The 17,529-nt window shown below is 36.2% G+C and overlaps 1 protein-coding gene across 1 annotated transcript; it reads left to right on the top strand.

Moving 5' to 3' along the window:
• Window positions 1–767: 767 nt before the first annotated feature.
• On the top strand, window positions 768–17,313 carry LOC107592575 (mitogen-activated protein kinase 14B-like). Its single transcript, XM_016282104.1, has 10 exons — window positions 768–818; window positions 2,234–2,292; window positions 5,973–6,084; window positions 8,030–8,059; window positions 9,462–9,509; window positions 9,699–9,813; window positions 11,271–11,342; window positions 15,796–15,893; window positions 16,531–16,771; window positions 16,872–17,313. The coding sequence occupies exons 1-10, from the start codon at window positions 768–770 to the stop codon at window positions 16,937–16,939; spliced, it is 894 nt and encodes a 297-aa protein (XP_016137590.1). The 3' UTR covers window positions 16,940–17,313.
• The last annotated feature ends 216 nt before the right edge of the window (window positions 17,314–17,529 follow it).

Genomic DNA, 17,529 nt, shown 5'->3' with positions numbered 1-17,529 from the left:
CTGTTTCATTGGTCCATCTCTTTACAGTCCTTACTAGAGGCTTAGCAGATTTAAGATTGTGCCTGTATGTTGGGAGAAGATGAACCAGGCAGTGGTCAGAGAGGCCTAAAGCTGCTCTGGGGACGGAGCGATATGCATCCTTTATTGTAGTGTAGCAGTGGTCCAAAATATTTTTGTCTCTGGTGGGGCATGTAATGTGTTGTTTGAATTATGGCAGTTCACGTGTGAGGTTTGCTTTATTGAAGTCCCCGAGAATGATTATAACAGAGTCCGGGTGTTGTTGCTACAGTTGTTGCTGTGTCTGCGATCTGATCACGTGCGCTTACGGAATGTAAACCACTAACCAGAATGAACGAGGAAAATTCTGCACAACTGTTTTCAACATATATAATAATCAGAATTGCATTTTTACAATATTACTGTTTGCAATGCATTTTTATCAGATAAATGCAGCCTTGGAGAATAATTGAGATGACTTTATAAAAAAAATCTTCCCCCAAAATTTTGAACGGAAGTGTAATTAATGGTTGCCGCTTTGCCCAAAACACTGTCTGTCAGCCAAGGTTGGCCAAAGTTTACAAATGTTACTGTGGGTAGAAGTGCAACAACAGTTTAACCAGTATGTAATTCACCCACTCCTCCTCTTGCAGCGAGAGAGAGAGAGATAAAGGTAATGCCCACACAAAATCTAAATGAGAGTTTCACAGAGGATGCAACACATCTCACTCTGTGTGCCGTTTCCTCTGAGATGAACCGCAGTGGGCCGCATGCTCACCAACATCAAGAAAACAACGGCAGTCATGACAGATGATGTACAAGTACAGCTTATTTTCTTGTACATGTGTTTAAAGTGCAGAATTGTACATCAGTGTTATTTTATTAACAATGAGATACTTTTATAGATTTTATTAATAGTTTGAATTCGGGATGTCCCGAGCCGATCTCAGGGCCGAATTAGCTTTTTTTTTTTACTGATCGGTATCGAATATTCTAATCGCGGGATTTTGTGTTTAACGTATTTGATGAACACTTTTGTAACAATTCACTTGAAAATTGTTTATTTACAGTTTATTGTTATCTATCTGAGATGTCGTTGTCATAATGCGTTGCTATGGGTTGTGTCTTGCTTCGAACTTGACTGGCATTCTGGCATTCGCTAGCTTCATACTTTCTAACCTTTACTCCACTTTTTATATATATATATATATATATATATATATATATATATATATAATTACTGTAGTAATTGTTATTTTTATATTTGAAGTTCAATAGATATCATATTGTTATATACTTAGAGATTACATATATATAATTTTTACATTTGAGCCTCTGTCCCTGAGAAACTCTCTGCACATCTCTGTATAAACTGGATTGATTTTAATAACTTTTTAACTTTAATGTATTTGAAGTGTGCAATAAGCGTTCAGAAAATACAAGTATCTAAAAACCTGATTTGGACATCCTTAGTTTGAAGTTTCAATTTTTTTTATTTTCTGTTTTTATTAAATTTTTTAATTGTTAATATTTAGTTTTTTATTTATAATGTCTGTATAGTTTATTTCATTATTAGTTTTAGTTATTTTATTACATCGTTAAACTAAATGAAAATGGGAAATGTTTCCTTGAGAACTAGCTGAATTAAAGTATTTTATTCGTTTGCTTTTTTTTTCTATTTCAGGTAACTTTTTTTTTTCATATGGAAGCCCATTTCCACCACTGATTAAAAAAGAAAAAAGTTATTGTGACTTTTTATGTCACAATTCTGACTTTTTTTCTCGCAGTTGCGAGTTTACATCTCGCAATTCTGACTTTTTCTCGCAGTTGTGAGTTTACATCTCGCAATTCTGACTTTTTCTCGCAGTTGCGAGTTCTGAAGTCAGAATTGTGTGATATAAACTAAAGTCCAATTCTGTGGGGAAAAAATACTATTTTCTTACAATTGCGAGTTTATATCTCACAATCGTGAGAAAAAGTCAGAATTGCGATATAAAAAGTCACAGTTACTTTGCTTTATTTTTTATTCAGTGGCGGAAATGGGCTTCCATAATTTCAAGTACATTTTTTTTTTTAAATTTTTATTGTTTGGTTTAAGTTTTAGTTAACTAAAATAACTCTGGTGCACACTCAAGGAATTGAACAAAAACAGTTTAGACTTTAAATGATTTGACCTTAACCTTATAATGTTGTCATGTTTCAGACTAATTTTCTATGACACTTGTCTTTGTTGCAGGTAATTGGTCTACTAGATGTTTTCACGCCCGCTACCTGTCTATCAGGATTCAATGACGTGTGAGTATTTGGTTTATTTCTAGAAGGTGGTCTGACTTAAGTTCCCAGATTGTCAACTTATCTGTTTTCATCCCTGCATCAAAAACGTTCTTCTAGGAAATGTTGTTGTAAAAGGTTGCATGTTGTATTATGGGTTGCATGTCTGTGGTTTCTGAGCCATACTGAGAAACAGAGTAACAGCTGATATGTAGTGGCACACTCCAGTAATTACTCTGGCGTAGCTGCCACACCTCAGTAGCGTGCGGTAATTATTCAAAGTGTAGGTGTCTCCAGTGCACAACCCTGCATTACTCAATAAAATCTTAATTAGACATAGTCCTGATTGTGCGGTGTGTGCCCACTGTGTGGTGAAGGACCGGTTAAACCCGGTTACGTTCAAGTGCCTTGCATCCAGCTGTCAGTGCGATAATCGAAAAGCAGCACCTGTCGAGTTCTGCTCTGGGAGGGGTGAGGAACATCGTGGCTGCACACGTGTTGGGAATATCCGTAGTTACCATGGCAACACGGATTCATCCGCTCAGCATAATTTCCTCATAGGCACATATGCAATAACCTTCAAAATGTTATTGCCTTATAATATAACTGCCTCTTAAAACAATTAACACATACAAAATAGAATAAGAGCACATTCAGGGAATTATAGAAAAAAATTGGTTGCCTTGGCAATAGTTTCATATGAGCTGTTGCAGTTATGAAATTTTGGGTGATAAATGGTCTTACTAATAATTATAATTATCTCTTTTGTACATGTTACTTGCATTGTAAGCTTAATGCACACATATACCTTAAGAAGAAGACTTTGCAAACATGTATAATCCTGGGGTAGAATATATCATGATTAATTATCATTAGTAAATAATATAATGACTATAATTTTGAATACAATAATATTTTTTCAAACTTCAGTTTCATTTTTGGAGTTCAACATTTTATATGATAATTTAGTTAGGATAACTCTAATATGTTATTTTTGTTGTGAATGCTGGAATGTGTAGAATGTACATTTCTTAAATTCTTCAATGTCACATATAATTTTTATGGTGGTCTGACTTCTAAAAAAACATACCGTTATATTATACCGAAATGTTGTGTTCGCAATATATTTTAAGCTATGTTTATTAAAGCTCTCAACAATATCTGCAATTAGATTGAAAAAATGCAATCATTGCAATTGTGCACTTGTATTGTATTGGACCATTCAATGTTATAAACCTCATAATAAGAGGTTATAAATAAGATTCCAATCAGAAAATCAACCAAAGAACTATCTTTTCAGAGCTGAGTTAATGCTGCTCTGTGCCTGCTCAAAAATGTGTAAAGATGTAATGCAGCATAAAAGCCAGATTAAATTATGCCACTTGTAATTATTGTGTAAATGCATTTATGCCACCTCTAAGCAGTATTAAACAGTCTGTGTGAAGGGTAAAGACACCTAAATGTCACTAAATAACACCTAAGAGCTGTGCTAAGGCTGCTCTGTGCCTGCTTAAAATTTTGTAAAGACACAGCGTAAAAGCCAGATTACGTTATGCGAGTTGTAATTACTAAATAAATAAATTTTTCCACCCCTGAGCAGCATTAAGCAGTCTGCGTGAAGGCACCTAAATCCCACTTTGTAGAGTACATTTGGCAGTGATTTACAAATGCGAAGTGAAATTTTGAAACCTGACTTCCCTTGACTACTAACCACAGAGTCAGGTTTGAACAGCGTGAAACGTGGACGATTCTGGGTGTGACACCCTCTTTTACTCCGTAAAAGTCCAATGTAAAATCTGTGTCATTGACGCAAAACTGCTATCATATAGATCCATCGTAGCTAATAGACATAAAAGTCCCATTTTTATTTCATGGGTTCTTTAAGGACTGCTCTCATTTGCTGTCCAAATGTGAGCCCAGTCTCAGTATAGTTCATTTAAATGGGTGAGAGCCGTTTGAGGTCATGACTTGTAGGAGCGATTCCCAGGAACAAGAGCTCCAGTGTGAGTTGTGTTTGGCTGCAGAGAGCTGGAAACAGGAGCTGGAATTTCTACACACAAGCACTGCAAGATGCATGGAAACAAGAGCTAAGAATACTATAATATTCCTATAAATACCCCGGCCCCAAAATCTCATGGAGAATGAGTGGGAGAGCAGAGCTCGGGGCAAGAGGGAGGAGCACGTTTGGCAAGAGATATTTCTGAACTGCATGCATCCATATACTTTAGTATCTACTATGCAAACCTCTCTGACGAAGTGCTCGCCTTTAATGGAAGGCATTTTCACTACCATAAGGTTGCTTCACCGAGCATGTTTGCCTCGAGTGTTGCGAGAGTGCAGAGCAGCAAAGCGCTCATGATTGTTAAGGTTAATGATAGCGCTCGTGGCCGGGTCAGACAAGTGCCGCTTGGATTCCTTTCACCACTCAGCAGAGCTTCCAGTAGGCCGCCTGTGCCCAGCTGGCTCTGCACCAGACGCATTCCACTGTTCCCATCTGTGCGCCAACAAGCTTGATTGGTTGTGCTGGATGTCAATCAAGACTAGTGATCCACTGAAATGACCAGAATTAAAAATTTAGACCAGAATTTGAAGTTTTCATTTAGCCAAAAAACAAAAATTATATTATCAACTCTCAAAATAAAAAGTTGTATTTAAACATTTAAATCGCACATTAGACAGTTTTTTTTCCCTATCAACTTTTTAATGGTATAAAGTAGTGATGCACCAAGAATTCGGCAACCAAAAATCAGGGCCGAAATCAGGAAAATAATAAGCACAAAAAAAGAAGGAAAAAAATCACGTTTCATGTCTCATGTAATTGTGCAATCAGTGTTTCAACTACAGAAAGACGTCAATAAAACAGCTTGCAAACAATGTGTCACGTGACATTACATTTACCTCAGGAAAGCCATTCAATGACGGTAAAAACGATAGTCAACGAGACAAAAATCACTCTTGAGAGGAGCATTTTGAGGTAAATATAACATTGTCACACTGTTTACAAGCTGTTTTATTGACATCTTTTCACAATTGAAACACTGATTGAGCAATTACATGAGACATGATCCATTTCAGTAAGTTGTACTGTTTCTTTGAGTTGCATACCCTCTGAAGTTCATTCATGTTTATTTAGTGCTGTAACTAGTAGTAAAAAGGAGGAGATGATCGGTTCACGTGCCGCTTGAACTGAGGCGACTACAGCAGTCTTGTCACGCCACATTAAAAAGCATCAAATTCCACATTTAATGTTTGAATTTCATTATAAAATTGACTGAATTTGAAAGCTCAGAATTTGTCAAATCAAAAGTAACAAAGCACACAGCTGTATTTCTGTTAGTGGATGGTAGGCATGAAGTTTTGTTCACTCGACTGAAAATAGCTTAGACTAAAATCTTGGTTCCTCAAAATGAAGATCAATTCAAATTGAGAAATCGATTTTTTTATTCTAATCCCCACCCCTTTTACCCTTTGGCTGCTCTGTGGCGACTTCGGGACCTAATGCTACGAGACACACTAAACAGTTTTAAGTTAATGCTGTACTAATGCAATGAATTTTATATCCCAGTTGTGTGGTTATAATGATTGCTTGAGTATAAATTCTGCTGTCCTTCAAAGCTTTAGTTTACTTCTGAAAAAGTTAATTCAGGGTAACAGTGAAGCTTCCATCTGTGAAGTTGCTGTGTCATGACGACTTTGTTTAACAGGTATCTGGTGACCCACCTCATGGGAGCAGACCTCAACAATATCGTCAAGTGCCAGAAGCTGACAGATGATCACGTCCAGTTCCTCATTTATCAGATCCTACGAGGATTGAAGGTTAGGCCCCACCCACTGTTTTCATTTTTACTTTGTTGTAATTGCTAAATGTAATGGGAGCTGAAAGGAATATTTATACATACATACTGAAAGCTTGTATTAAGATCTGCCTCCATCCAATCAACCGATGGACAGTAGGGGTGTGCACAAATAGTCAAATATTCGATCTGTAATTATTATTTGAAAAATAAAAACACCATTCGAGTTTTCTACGTGTTGCTTTGCTGGCCGTAAATGCAGAGAATCCATGATAAATCCTAAGCACACAAACTAGAAGTCAGTTATAACTAAATGCACTGGGTGGCGCTGTGGAGCGTGTTAACAAGTTGATTGTATTTGATCACAGAATGTAGTCATCTGACTTGTGAAGTTTGGAATTACTTTGATCAAAATGATCTTACTGAACAACCCTCTACGCACACCTTTGTAATATGATCGCCATTGGCTAGTAAATTTGTACGTGTATGTACATTTTGTACTGTAATTGGCACGGTCTGCTTTATTTTTTCAGTTCTCATGCATTAATAAAGCATTAACGCAAATAAATTTTTAACGGCACTAATTTTATTAACGCGCGATTAATGCAGCACACATTTTCTGTTTCAGGGTTGCCACGGGTCCTTAAGTCTTAAGAGGTCTTAAATTTAGTTGTATCATATTTAAGGCCATAAAAAGTCTTAAATGGTACAAGAAAATCTTAATTATGGTTCCAGGAGGTTTTAAATTTGGGGAGGGAAAGACAAGAATTGCGATAAGGCTTAATGTGACGATTTAACTTCAAAAGGCGATGATTTCATTGAATAAATATGAGAGCTGCACATTTCAAAGTCAGCGCTGCTTTGTTTACAGAACGGCTATATTTCTGCCATTCCGACAGCGCCATCTGCTGGCAGAGAATGAATTAGCATTTTCAATAAGCCCGTCTGCTGTTTTTGTTCAGACCGATGCGAACATCCACCCATGTTTTTATGCAGCAAACACACAGAGTTGTAAATGTGAACTGGTAGATCGATAAGAAGATAATGCATTATAACAATTTAAATAATTAAGCCAGTAAAGTTATGTTATATATAGTTATGTTATTTAATTAATATAATAATTAATTGATGATAATTGTTTAAATTAATATAATAATTGATACTTTTGACTTTTGTTTCAGTTTCTTAAAAATGGTTTAAAAAACGTTTGTTTTTGTGAAAACCTGTATCTGAATTCTTTATGCTCTGTTGAGTATGATTTCACTAATAATAAACATACATTTGTGTAAAGCATCCATATTTGTCCATGCCCATGATGATTAGAGTATTAAAAACGTGAAAAGTATTAATTTACGGTACATTTAGAACAGATAAAAATGTGCGATTAAGTTGCGATTAATCACGAGTTAAAGAGTGAAAAATTTAAGGGGGTCTGAATACTTTCCGTACCCACTGTATAAATAAAAGCTTGTTCAGAAATGGTGACAAAAACTTGATTATTAAAAAATAACGTCTTTTTTTGTTAAACGTTATTTAAATAAACGAATATTTGAATATTCATTTTTTATGATCCCAAATATTCAAATATAATATTTTTGAAAAATGCCCATCCCTAATGGACAGAACCACGTTACTACCCTACTGTTTTTCAATAATCTGTTTCACTCAGATGTACTGTACGTCGCAACACAGGAGAAAAGTTCTGTCGCTACTTCCGCTACATCATGACTTTAACCTTTTTTTCCCTTTAACGCTGCTCTTCATCATTCACTCTCTCTGGTGTTAATTTAAAAGATAATGTGTCGTGTTCATAGTACTTAGGAGAATGAACTAGAGTATGAAGGACTGTTTTGGTGTAATGTGTTGATCTAAAGTGTGCTTCGCTCAGACGTTTAGCCTGCAGGTAATTGGTTCTCATTGATCTCTGTATTTGACTGAAGTGAGTTCATCTGTCTTTCTCTCTGCAGTATATTCACTCAGCAGACATCATCCACAGAGTGAGTAGACCACACTTTCTGTTCATTACTTCATTTATTTATGAGCAATGTGAGGGTATTACTTTTTAAATAGTCTCTAGTGTTGTTTTAGAGTCATATTTTGGAAGCTAAAAAAATATATATTTTATTTTCCAGGTATTTTATTAAATATTAAAGTTTATGGACATTATATAATTAATAAAATATCTGGGAAAAACTACAGAGATCCTACTTTATAAATTCACTTCAGAGATTAATTTATTCAATTTCTGGCTTAATCACTATATAGAAAGAATAGTTCTCCCAAAAAAATGAAAATTTGCTGAAAAATGACTCGCCCTCAGGCCATCTAATATGTAGATGAGTTTGTTTCTTCATTGGAACAGATTTTGAGAAATGTAGCAGTACATCACTTGCTCACCAATGGATCCTCTGCAGTGAATGGGTGCCGTCAGAATGAAACAGCTGGTAAAAACATCACAATAATCCACAAGTATTCCACACCACTCCAGTCCATTAATTAATGATTTGTGAAGCCAAAAGCTGCATGTTTGTAAGAAACAAACTTAGCATTAGACATTTTAACTCTGGCCAAAATACCAGTCCATAATCCATAATAATGCTTCCTCCAGTGAAAAAGTCCATCTCCTGTTGTCCTCTCACATCAAAATCCACTGACACTGTTTTGGACTGTTTTTGCTTGTAAACGTTGCTTGATCTGTGCAGATTACTCTCCTGATTCAGAAGAGATTACTTTTTCACTGGAGAAAGCAATATTATAGATAGAGGACTCATATTTTAGCTGGAAGCAATGGTTTAAAGTTAAAAACGTCTTATTTGTTTCTTACAAACACAGCTTTTCCCTTCACAAGATGTTAATTGACGGACTGGAGTGGTGTGGATTATTGTGATGTTTTTATCAGCTCTCATTCTGACGGCACCCATTCACTGCAGAGCATCCATTGGTGAGCAAGTGATGTAATGCTACATTTCTCCAAATCTGTTCTGATGAAGAAACAAACTCATCTACATCTTGCATGGCCTGAGGTTGAGTACATTTTAAGCAATTTTTCATTTTTGGTGAACTGTTCCTTTAAGATGTGTAGGGATGGAAAGGCAAGTGATAACTTTAGACAGATTTGATTGAAACGTATAGCTGTCAGTACAATTTTTTTTTTTTTTTTCTCATTAGTCCAGAATGTGAGTTTTGTTGCCGGTTTTCCACAGGTAAACAGGTTTTAGGGTTTCATCTGCATCACTGCTTGTGTAAACACCTTTATGGTTTATAATGAAGGTTATTTCTGCCGTGACCTGATTTCAGCTCCCAGGATGACTTTTATTAGTTCATGAAAGCCATTTGTAGCAATACATGGAGTGATTCTCACTTACACCTTCTCTCTGCTCATCTTTTCCTATCATACAGGATCTTAAACCCAGTAACTTGGCTGTAAATGAAGACTGTGAACTTAAGGTGAGAGCATGGTAATCTAAGCTTGCTCTGATTGCCAAGAGCTCTGCCATCATCATCATCATCTGTTGCTTTTACACGGTCACATCTGTTATTATTATGCACTGTTGACCAACAGTAGGTTTATAATCACAGATTGAGCGCTGATAAGTCTAGTTTATGGCTAATGCTTGATCTGCTATCTGTGCTCAGATTCTGGACTTTGGACTGGCCCGGCTGACTGACGATGAGATGACGGGATACGTTGCCACCCGATGGTACCGTGCCCCAGAGATCATGCTCAATTGGATGCACTACAACATGACAGGTCAGGATTACCCAGAATTCTCACTTATGTATTGATGAATAAAAACAGCTTTTGTTTATATGTAATTTTTACATTTTCTAACTGAAGGCAACATGGAATAGCATTCAAAACTGAATAAAAGAATATTCACCTATTGTAGGATGGGATCTAAGATTATCTGTGAGGATATGATTGGATGTCTAAAAGTTGTTATTGGATGTTTAAAAGTAAAATGTTATTGATTGGTATTATTTTTCTCCATCCACGGGGTCTTGGTCACATTAGCAAAAATGCTTATACTTAATACCACAATATTGTTTTTTACATTTATTTTCATTGGCTTAATTCTTATTGTTAAATTTCTTCATTTTGATTGGCTGACACGTATTTATTGATTTTCTGCACAGCTCTGAATTGTGTTCCATGTTTGTTGATCGTTATCACCTCATTATATTCTTTTTGACTAGTTAAAATTTAAGTTTGAGTTAATGGGTTCTGTTTTTTTGGATGAAAACTTGGAATTTTTTATAAATATTTGTCTTTATATTAATATAAGTGGAATAATTATCTTGTCACAATTGGTGTGGTTGTTGTAAACAAAAACATTAAAAACTAATTTCAGTAATTGAAATAAAGCTTCTACATAAATTATAAGTATTTGATGCAAAACTTTGTGCTAACTTTGCGAAACTTGTGAAAATGAGACATTTTGCCATGGAAATGTTAAAATTACAAACTAAAACTGAAATAAAAAATGTGTATATATATATATATATTGGTGCTGTCAAACGATTAATCGCATCCAAAATAAAAGTTTTTGTTTACATAATATATGTGTGTGTACTGTGTATATTTATTATGTGTATATAAATACACACACATGCATGCATATATTTAAGAAAAATATGTTATGTTTATATATTAAATGTATATATATAATATAAATTATATGAATATAAATATATATACATGTAAATATTTTCAAAATATATAATGTATGTGTGTGTGTGTGTATTTATATATACATAATAAATATACACAGTACACACACACATATTATGTAAACAAAAAAATTTTATTTTGGATGCGATTAATCGTTTGACAGCACCAATATATATAATGAAAAGCACATACATTTTTTTTATAATTATTTACACTTAAACTTAAATTAAAACAAAAACTGAAAATATAAAAATAAAAGATAATTAAAAACTCCGTGCCACTGAATAGTTGAAAATGAATCCACATTGCAGCTGATTCACCACAGATTTACATATTTTCAGTAATTCAATATTCCAGTCAGTTGTTTCCTACTTGATGAAATATAAAACAATTTTTTTTTCATTAGAATAACAGCACTGATGAATTCTACACAGTAAGATTTAGGACATTTGTTAAGAGAGTTAATCTCATTTTGTCTTTAACAGAATGTATGTTGTTTCAGCGAATGAGAAGAGGGTTTTTGTTTTGTGTTGTAGTGGACATCTGGTCGGTGGGCTGCATAATGGCTGAGCTCCTCACAGGACGGACCTTGTTTCCCGGCACTGATCGTATCCTTTCCCCTTCATTCACCCCCTGACCCAAATCTCTCTTTCTGGAAACAACCTTTAGTCGTGTGACATTTTTTGGCATGCATTGCCCAAGCCCTCCCTACCTCCCTCTCTGCAAGTGTGAAGAAAAACACTTACGCGTATCAGCCAAATCTAATTCATAGAGAGGCAGCGATCCCGAGGGGAATGAGTCAGCTAGTGTCGGCCCACTGCCTCCCAGTGAGTCACACTTGCCTGATGGTCCTGTTGACAAAAAACATGAACTTTGCTCAGTCTTAAAGGACAAAGATTCTAGCACAGCGCGTGCCACTCTGGGAATTTTAATGCTTTGCTGCTTCTGTTCTAGTGTGTGAGGTCGAGTCAAGCCCCCTGTGAAAAATCCAACACATTCAGTCCACATTAAATGGAGTCCTGGCCTTTCGAGAGAGGAAATGTGATCTGCATTTCAAGGAAGTCTGCGAAAGAATAGATTAGGATAAAGTAGTTATTTGGTTGCCTAAACATGCAGATTATCTACTTTCTGTGTGCATTTACCTACTTTCTGTGTGCGTATGATAATATCTGCAAATTGGGTGTAGAATTTTTGGGTGCAGAATTGCAAGAATGAATACAATATTAGTTAAAACTCAGTTTGTGTTTAAATTATAGGTGGCACATTCACAAATGCACTGTGTGTCCCTACAACATAATTAGTTTGGCCAGGAATAAAACTGTCAATCATTTACTCACCCTCATGTAATTCCAAACCATATCATTCTTATATGCAATGCATTGTGTTTACTTAAACATGATGTTTTTGACATCAAGCAGTCTTATATTCACCTTATTTTGCAATCCAGAAGTAACCTATTGTCTCTGAATGTGCAAGACTTTGCGTAATAGGTAAATCACTTGAGGGGCAATAAATTACGGTTAACGGTAAAACTATTGGCGCTACAAACTAGTGTTTATAATTATGACAATACAATTAAAATGATAAGATAAGAAATACTCTCAGTCTCTCTGAAAAGCCTGCATCATACTTTCTTGTTTAAAAAATAATGTTAGGATCTCAAGGGAGGCAATTCAAAGACTATTTTTCACAACTGACACTACACAGTGTCTTGTAATCTTGTAATGTCATCTGTATGGTTCTGTTGATGGAGTAAACTTGTGTTTGCGTCTTTCTAGTATCCTCCTACTACAAGTGCGTATCAGTGGGCGGAGCTAAAAAGGCAGTGATGTAGAAGCAGGTGTTGATCTTCTCCTGCGGAGGCAGTGTTTAGCCACACTATTACGTCATAAAGTGGCACATTCCAAAACGAGTCATTTTCTCAGCTTGGTTTCAATAAAAGCTGTTTTTTAACTAACGAGAAAGTTCTGAGTTCTGAAACTTACAGGATGTTTTTATAGTACATTGACCTGTTATATATCAAAAGATCAAGGTAAATTTGATTTCTCAGTTCATGACCCCTTTAAATCAACACACACACACACACACACACATGCATGACCTGAATGTTGATTTGTTGCATTTATGCATGTTTCTAACTGCATGAATGAACTACCCCAATCTCTCATCTACTTGCTTGCGAACACTTTTTAGTCTTCATGCAGTGATACCCCTTTACCTTCATCAGCTTTTCACTTACATTTTGATGATTGTACGCGCTTTTTGCTAACACCCACCTTTGTCCGATTTGAACAGAAGTCAGTGTGGATCTGGACGTGTGTGTAGAACTAGCCCACTTTGCTGTAGCTCACACCTGCCTGTCACACTCAGTTGTTAAACATATTCACAAGTTTTCACTGACTGCATTTACGTGCATGAGAATATTCCAATATAAATCAGAATTTGGTCATATTCTGATTATGCAAGCAGCCATATTTCAATAATGTAGGCAAATTCCAATGTTGTAAACTTAATGTAAATGCATTAACTATAATTAGGATAAGCCAATATTTTGGTTTCTAGTAATCTGCATGTATTCATCAGAATTTTGGATCATGTAAACTTTTTAATTTTCGGAATATCCTCCGTAACTGAACATTATATATCACTTTTATATGTTATATCTCAAAGAAAGGTAATTCTTGGTGATATTACTGTAGGGTTCTGAAAAATTAATTGATGAAACACACTTTTGGAGATAGGAATTAACTATATATTAAATAAAATATATAAATATTAAATATATATCTATATACACTACCGTTCAAAGGTTTGTATGTAAAATGTTTTTGAAATGAGTCTCTAATGCTTACCAAGGCTGCATTTATTTGATCAAAATTACAGTAAAAACAGTAATATTGTGAAATGTTATTACCATTTAAAATAATAGTTTTCTATTTTAATATACTTTAAAATATAATTTTTTCCTGTGATGCAAAGCTGATTTTTCAGCATCATTACTCCAGTCTTCAGTGTCACATGATCCTTCAGAAATCATCCTAATATGCAGATTTGCTGCTCATTTACTGGTGATAATTTTTGAAAAGTTGAAAAGCGTTTGGAAATAGAACTCCTTTATAACATTATAAATGTCTTTATAGTCACTTTTGATCAATTGAATGCATCCTTGCTGAATCTCATATATATATAGAGAAAGAGTTATCAGAATAATATCTTAACCAGAATATGAAGAATAATCTGTAAACCAGAATAATCTGTAAATGATGTGCATGTAAATGTGGTCAGTGTCATGTACAGTTGTACAGAACACATCTGCCTGACACGCTGTTGCATTGACTCAGATTTTGTCTGCTGGAAGTGTACTTCGGTCAGGTAAGTGTACTAGCTTACATCTGCTGTGCCAACTCACTCAGTAAAACAATAGAGGAACCTGAGAAGTGCTGTGAGCTCCATTCATTGTTATTACAGAATGCATGTTGGCTTTGAACCAATCATGACTGCGTTATATTTCTTCCTTTATCCTATTTTCCTGTGCTGTTTTTATTCTTTTGTTAAACGATTACTTTTATTATTGTTGTTAAGTGTACTAGCTTACATCTGCTGTGCCAACTCACTCAGTAAAACAATAGAGGAACCTGAGAAGTGCTGTGAGCTCCATTCATTGTTATTACAGAATGCATGTTGGCTTTGAACCAATCATGACTGCGTTATATTTCTTCCTTTATCCCATTTTCCTGTGCTGTTTTTATTCTTTTGTTAAACGATTACTTTTATTATTGTTGTTCCCCCCCCCCCCAATCCCTGCTTTCATAGTCACCCCATTCCCTGCATTTTCCTTTATTTTGCTCTTAAAGATATTGATCAGTTGAAGCTTATCTTGATGCTCGTCGGAACCCCAGAGCCAGAGCTCTTGACGAAAATCTCTTCAGAGTCTGTGAGTTTTCTGTCCTGCCTGAGTTTGACTCCCTCCGTGTCGCAATGACGGCCTGGTGATCAGTTCTGCTTGCTTCAGTCACCCCGATCACACTTCATACTCATATCACATTATTTTTTCCCCTTCCTTATTCACCGGCATGGACTACTAGTTATGCAGTCGCCTTAAAATTAAGGATGTAACCATTCACTCCACTCACGATTCGATTAAATGTAAATGTAAATAACAAAACTAAACTGAAATTTTAAAACAAGCCCCAAATCAAATAAGTAACGCAAATAAAATTAATCTCTTCATATAAACAATATAAGGCTTTGTCTGTGCTCTTTCAATTTAAAATTAGAGGCAACCACTGCATTTTACATTACATTTAATCATGATCCAAACAAAGATACTGCATACATGCAACATGAGCAGTTTTTAATCTAAATTAGATTGTATAATTTCGAAATTTGAAACAAACGAGTGGTTTGACTTCAGTTTTGTGAAACTATACATAAATATCTGCATGAAACCGAAACAGCAGACGAGCTGAATGAGACGCAGATTCACTCTCTGCCAGTAGGTGGCGCTTAAAGTGTTTCCGCTGTAAACAAAGCAGCGCTGCACTTATGAACTTTAATATGCATTATACAGAGGCAAGATGAAAAGAAAAAATACCATCTAAACTTTTCTAAAGACAGTAAGTTCTACATTCACATAAACTCCTACCCCTAACTGAATCGCGATTTGTTTAGCATCTCAACCGATTTGAATCGATTTTCAACCGACTCGCGGTTAATCGTTACATCCCTACTTAAAATAGTAAGTTGAAGTCAGATGATGATGGCAGATGATTTTGCAAAATCAGCCCACGCTTACGAGTGCATAGCAATGGCTTTCTCAATCCTCACACTTCCTGTTACATTTCCTGTGTCTTTTTCAACACTAGATTGATTCACATGGGATGCATGGGTCTAATCTAACACAGTGTGCATTTGTGTTGCCTCTCCTCCTCTTCCTGTCCTGTTTTTCTCTTTCTTAAATCTCGGCATCAAGCCGCAACGATGGTCGCATTGTTTTCCTGTTTTAGCACTCCTATTGGTGAGTGTATTTTATCGTACAACCCTTGACCTGGGTTCCCCAAGATATAAACCAGCTTCAGCAGATAATGCGACTGACGGGAACCCCGCCAGACTCTCTAATAAGCAGCATGCCGAGCCACGAGGTGAGAACGAACCCCTTCTGAACCCCATGGTCCACGTCTGGCCGTAGAATGTCACAGAAAATCCTCCAGACCCGGGCCGCTCTGGAACAAGTGACTACGTTTCCCCTATGTGACTCTTTTCTGTTTGCAATGGGTCGTTTTTGATTTTCCAAACCCCTCCCAACATCCCTCTTTCCCAACTTCTGCCTGCTTTTCGTATGCAACACGTCTGATCTCATTTCCGCCCACTGCAGTCCTTACGGTTCACTGCAAGGCTGTGCTTATAGGCATATACCGCTACTCTTTTTAAACACAGGCATGCAGTGAGTTCAGACTGCTTAAGCTCTAACATAATGTTCTGTGCAGTAAACCAAAGCCACAGTGTTTGTTTAACATTGTCCACTGGAAAACACTGAACAAGATCGAGATGAACATTTCAGCAGAAATCTGATGTTAATGGAAGAACAGAAATCGACCCAAAGAATATTTGCACATTTTTTAACCCGTTAGGTCAATGCATTAGATATAAAATATCAATAGAGTATTGCAGTGATGATGTATTTTTGTTGGCCGTACACAATCTTAAAAAAAAAAAACATGTTTTCATAATGTGACTATTTTCTCTCAGTGTAAATTGTTCTTTTATATATATATATATATATATGAGCATATTTAGCTGCCTTTTATATTTTATAATTCCGAATGTTGCTTTTTGAGTCTATGTCCTATGTTATCCGTTCTAGCTGTGGACCTACTGGAGAAGATGCTGGTTCTGGACACAGATAAACGGATAACTGCATCACAGGCTCTCGCGCACCCGTACTTCTCCCAGTACCACGACCCGGACGACGAGCCCGAGGCAGAGCCCTACGACCAGAGCTTCGAGAGTCGCGAACTGGACATCGAAGAGTGGAAACGTAAGCCTGCACCATCTAGATCTCGCAGGGAAATGACATTTTATTGACCAACCTCTCCATGATGTGACAGTTGCGCTTTTAACAGTCTGTCTGTCCACAGAGCTCACGTATGAGGAGGTGATCAGCTTCGAGCCCCCCGTGTTCGACAGAGACGAGATGGAGTCATGAAGGCTGCTCGACCTACAAGACCTTCATCCATACAGGAAAATGACATTCAAGTGCCTGCCATCATCAAGTGCTGGCTTCCCACTGTGTTCTGAGCCTGCTTATCCATGCCTTCATACACGCTCTGTCGAAAAAGGGAAAAAAAAAACAGTGCAAACTTTCAAAAAGGACACCGAGAATGTAAGGTTTTGTGTCTTGTGACCCAGTAATTTAAAGGGATAGTTCACCCAAAAATGAAAAATTTTGTCATTTACTCGCCTTCATGTTGTTCCGAACCTGTGAGAGTTTCTTTCATCTGATGGACACAAAAGAATATTTTGAAGAATGTTGGTAAACAAACGAATTTTGGTATTTTTTCCATACTATGGAAGTCAATGGCTACCAGCAGCTGTTTGGTTACCAACATTCTTCCAAATCTTGTTCAACAGAAGAAACTCATACAAGTTTGGAACAATTGTGACCCTGGACCACAAAATCCAGTCATAAGGGTCAATTTTGAAGCTGAAAAGCTGAATAAATAAGCTGTCCATTGATGTATGGTTTGTTAAGATCGGACAATATTTGGCTGAAATACAACAATTTGAAAATCTGGA

This window comes from Sinocyclocheilus grahami, unplaced genomic scaffold, assembly GCF_001515645.1.
Source record: "Sinocyclocheilus grahami isolate Dianchi unplaced genomic scaffold, SAMN03320097.WGS_v1.1 scaffold154.1, whole genome shotgun sequence".
Lineage (NCBI taxonomy): Eukaryota > Metazoa > Chordata > Actinopteri > Cypriniformes > Cyprinidae > Sinocyclocheilus > Sinocyclocheilus grahami.
This window is presented reverse-complemented; position numbering and strand designations above follow the sequence as displayed.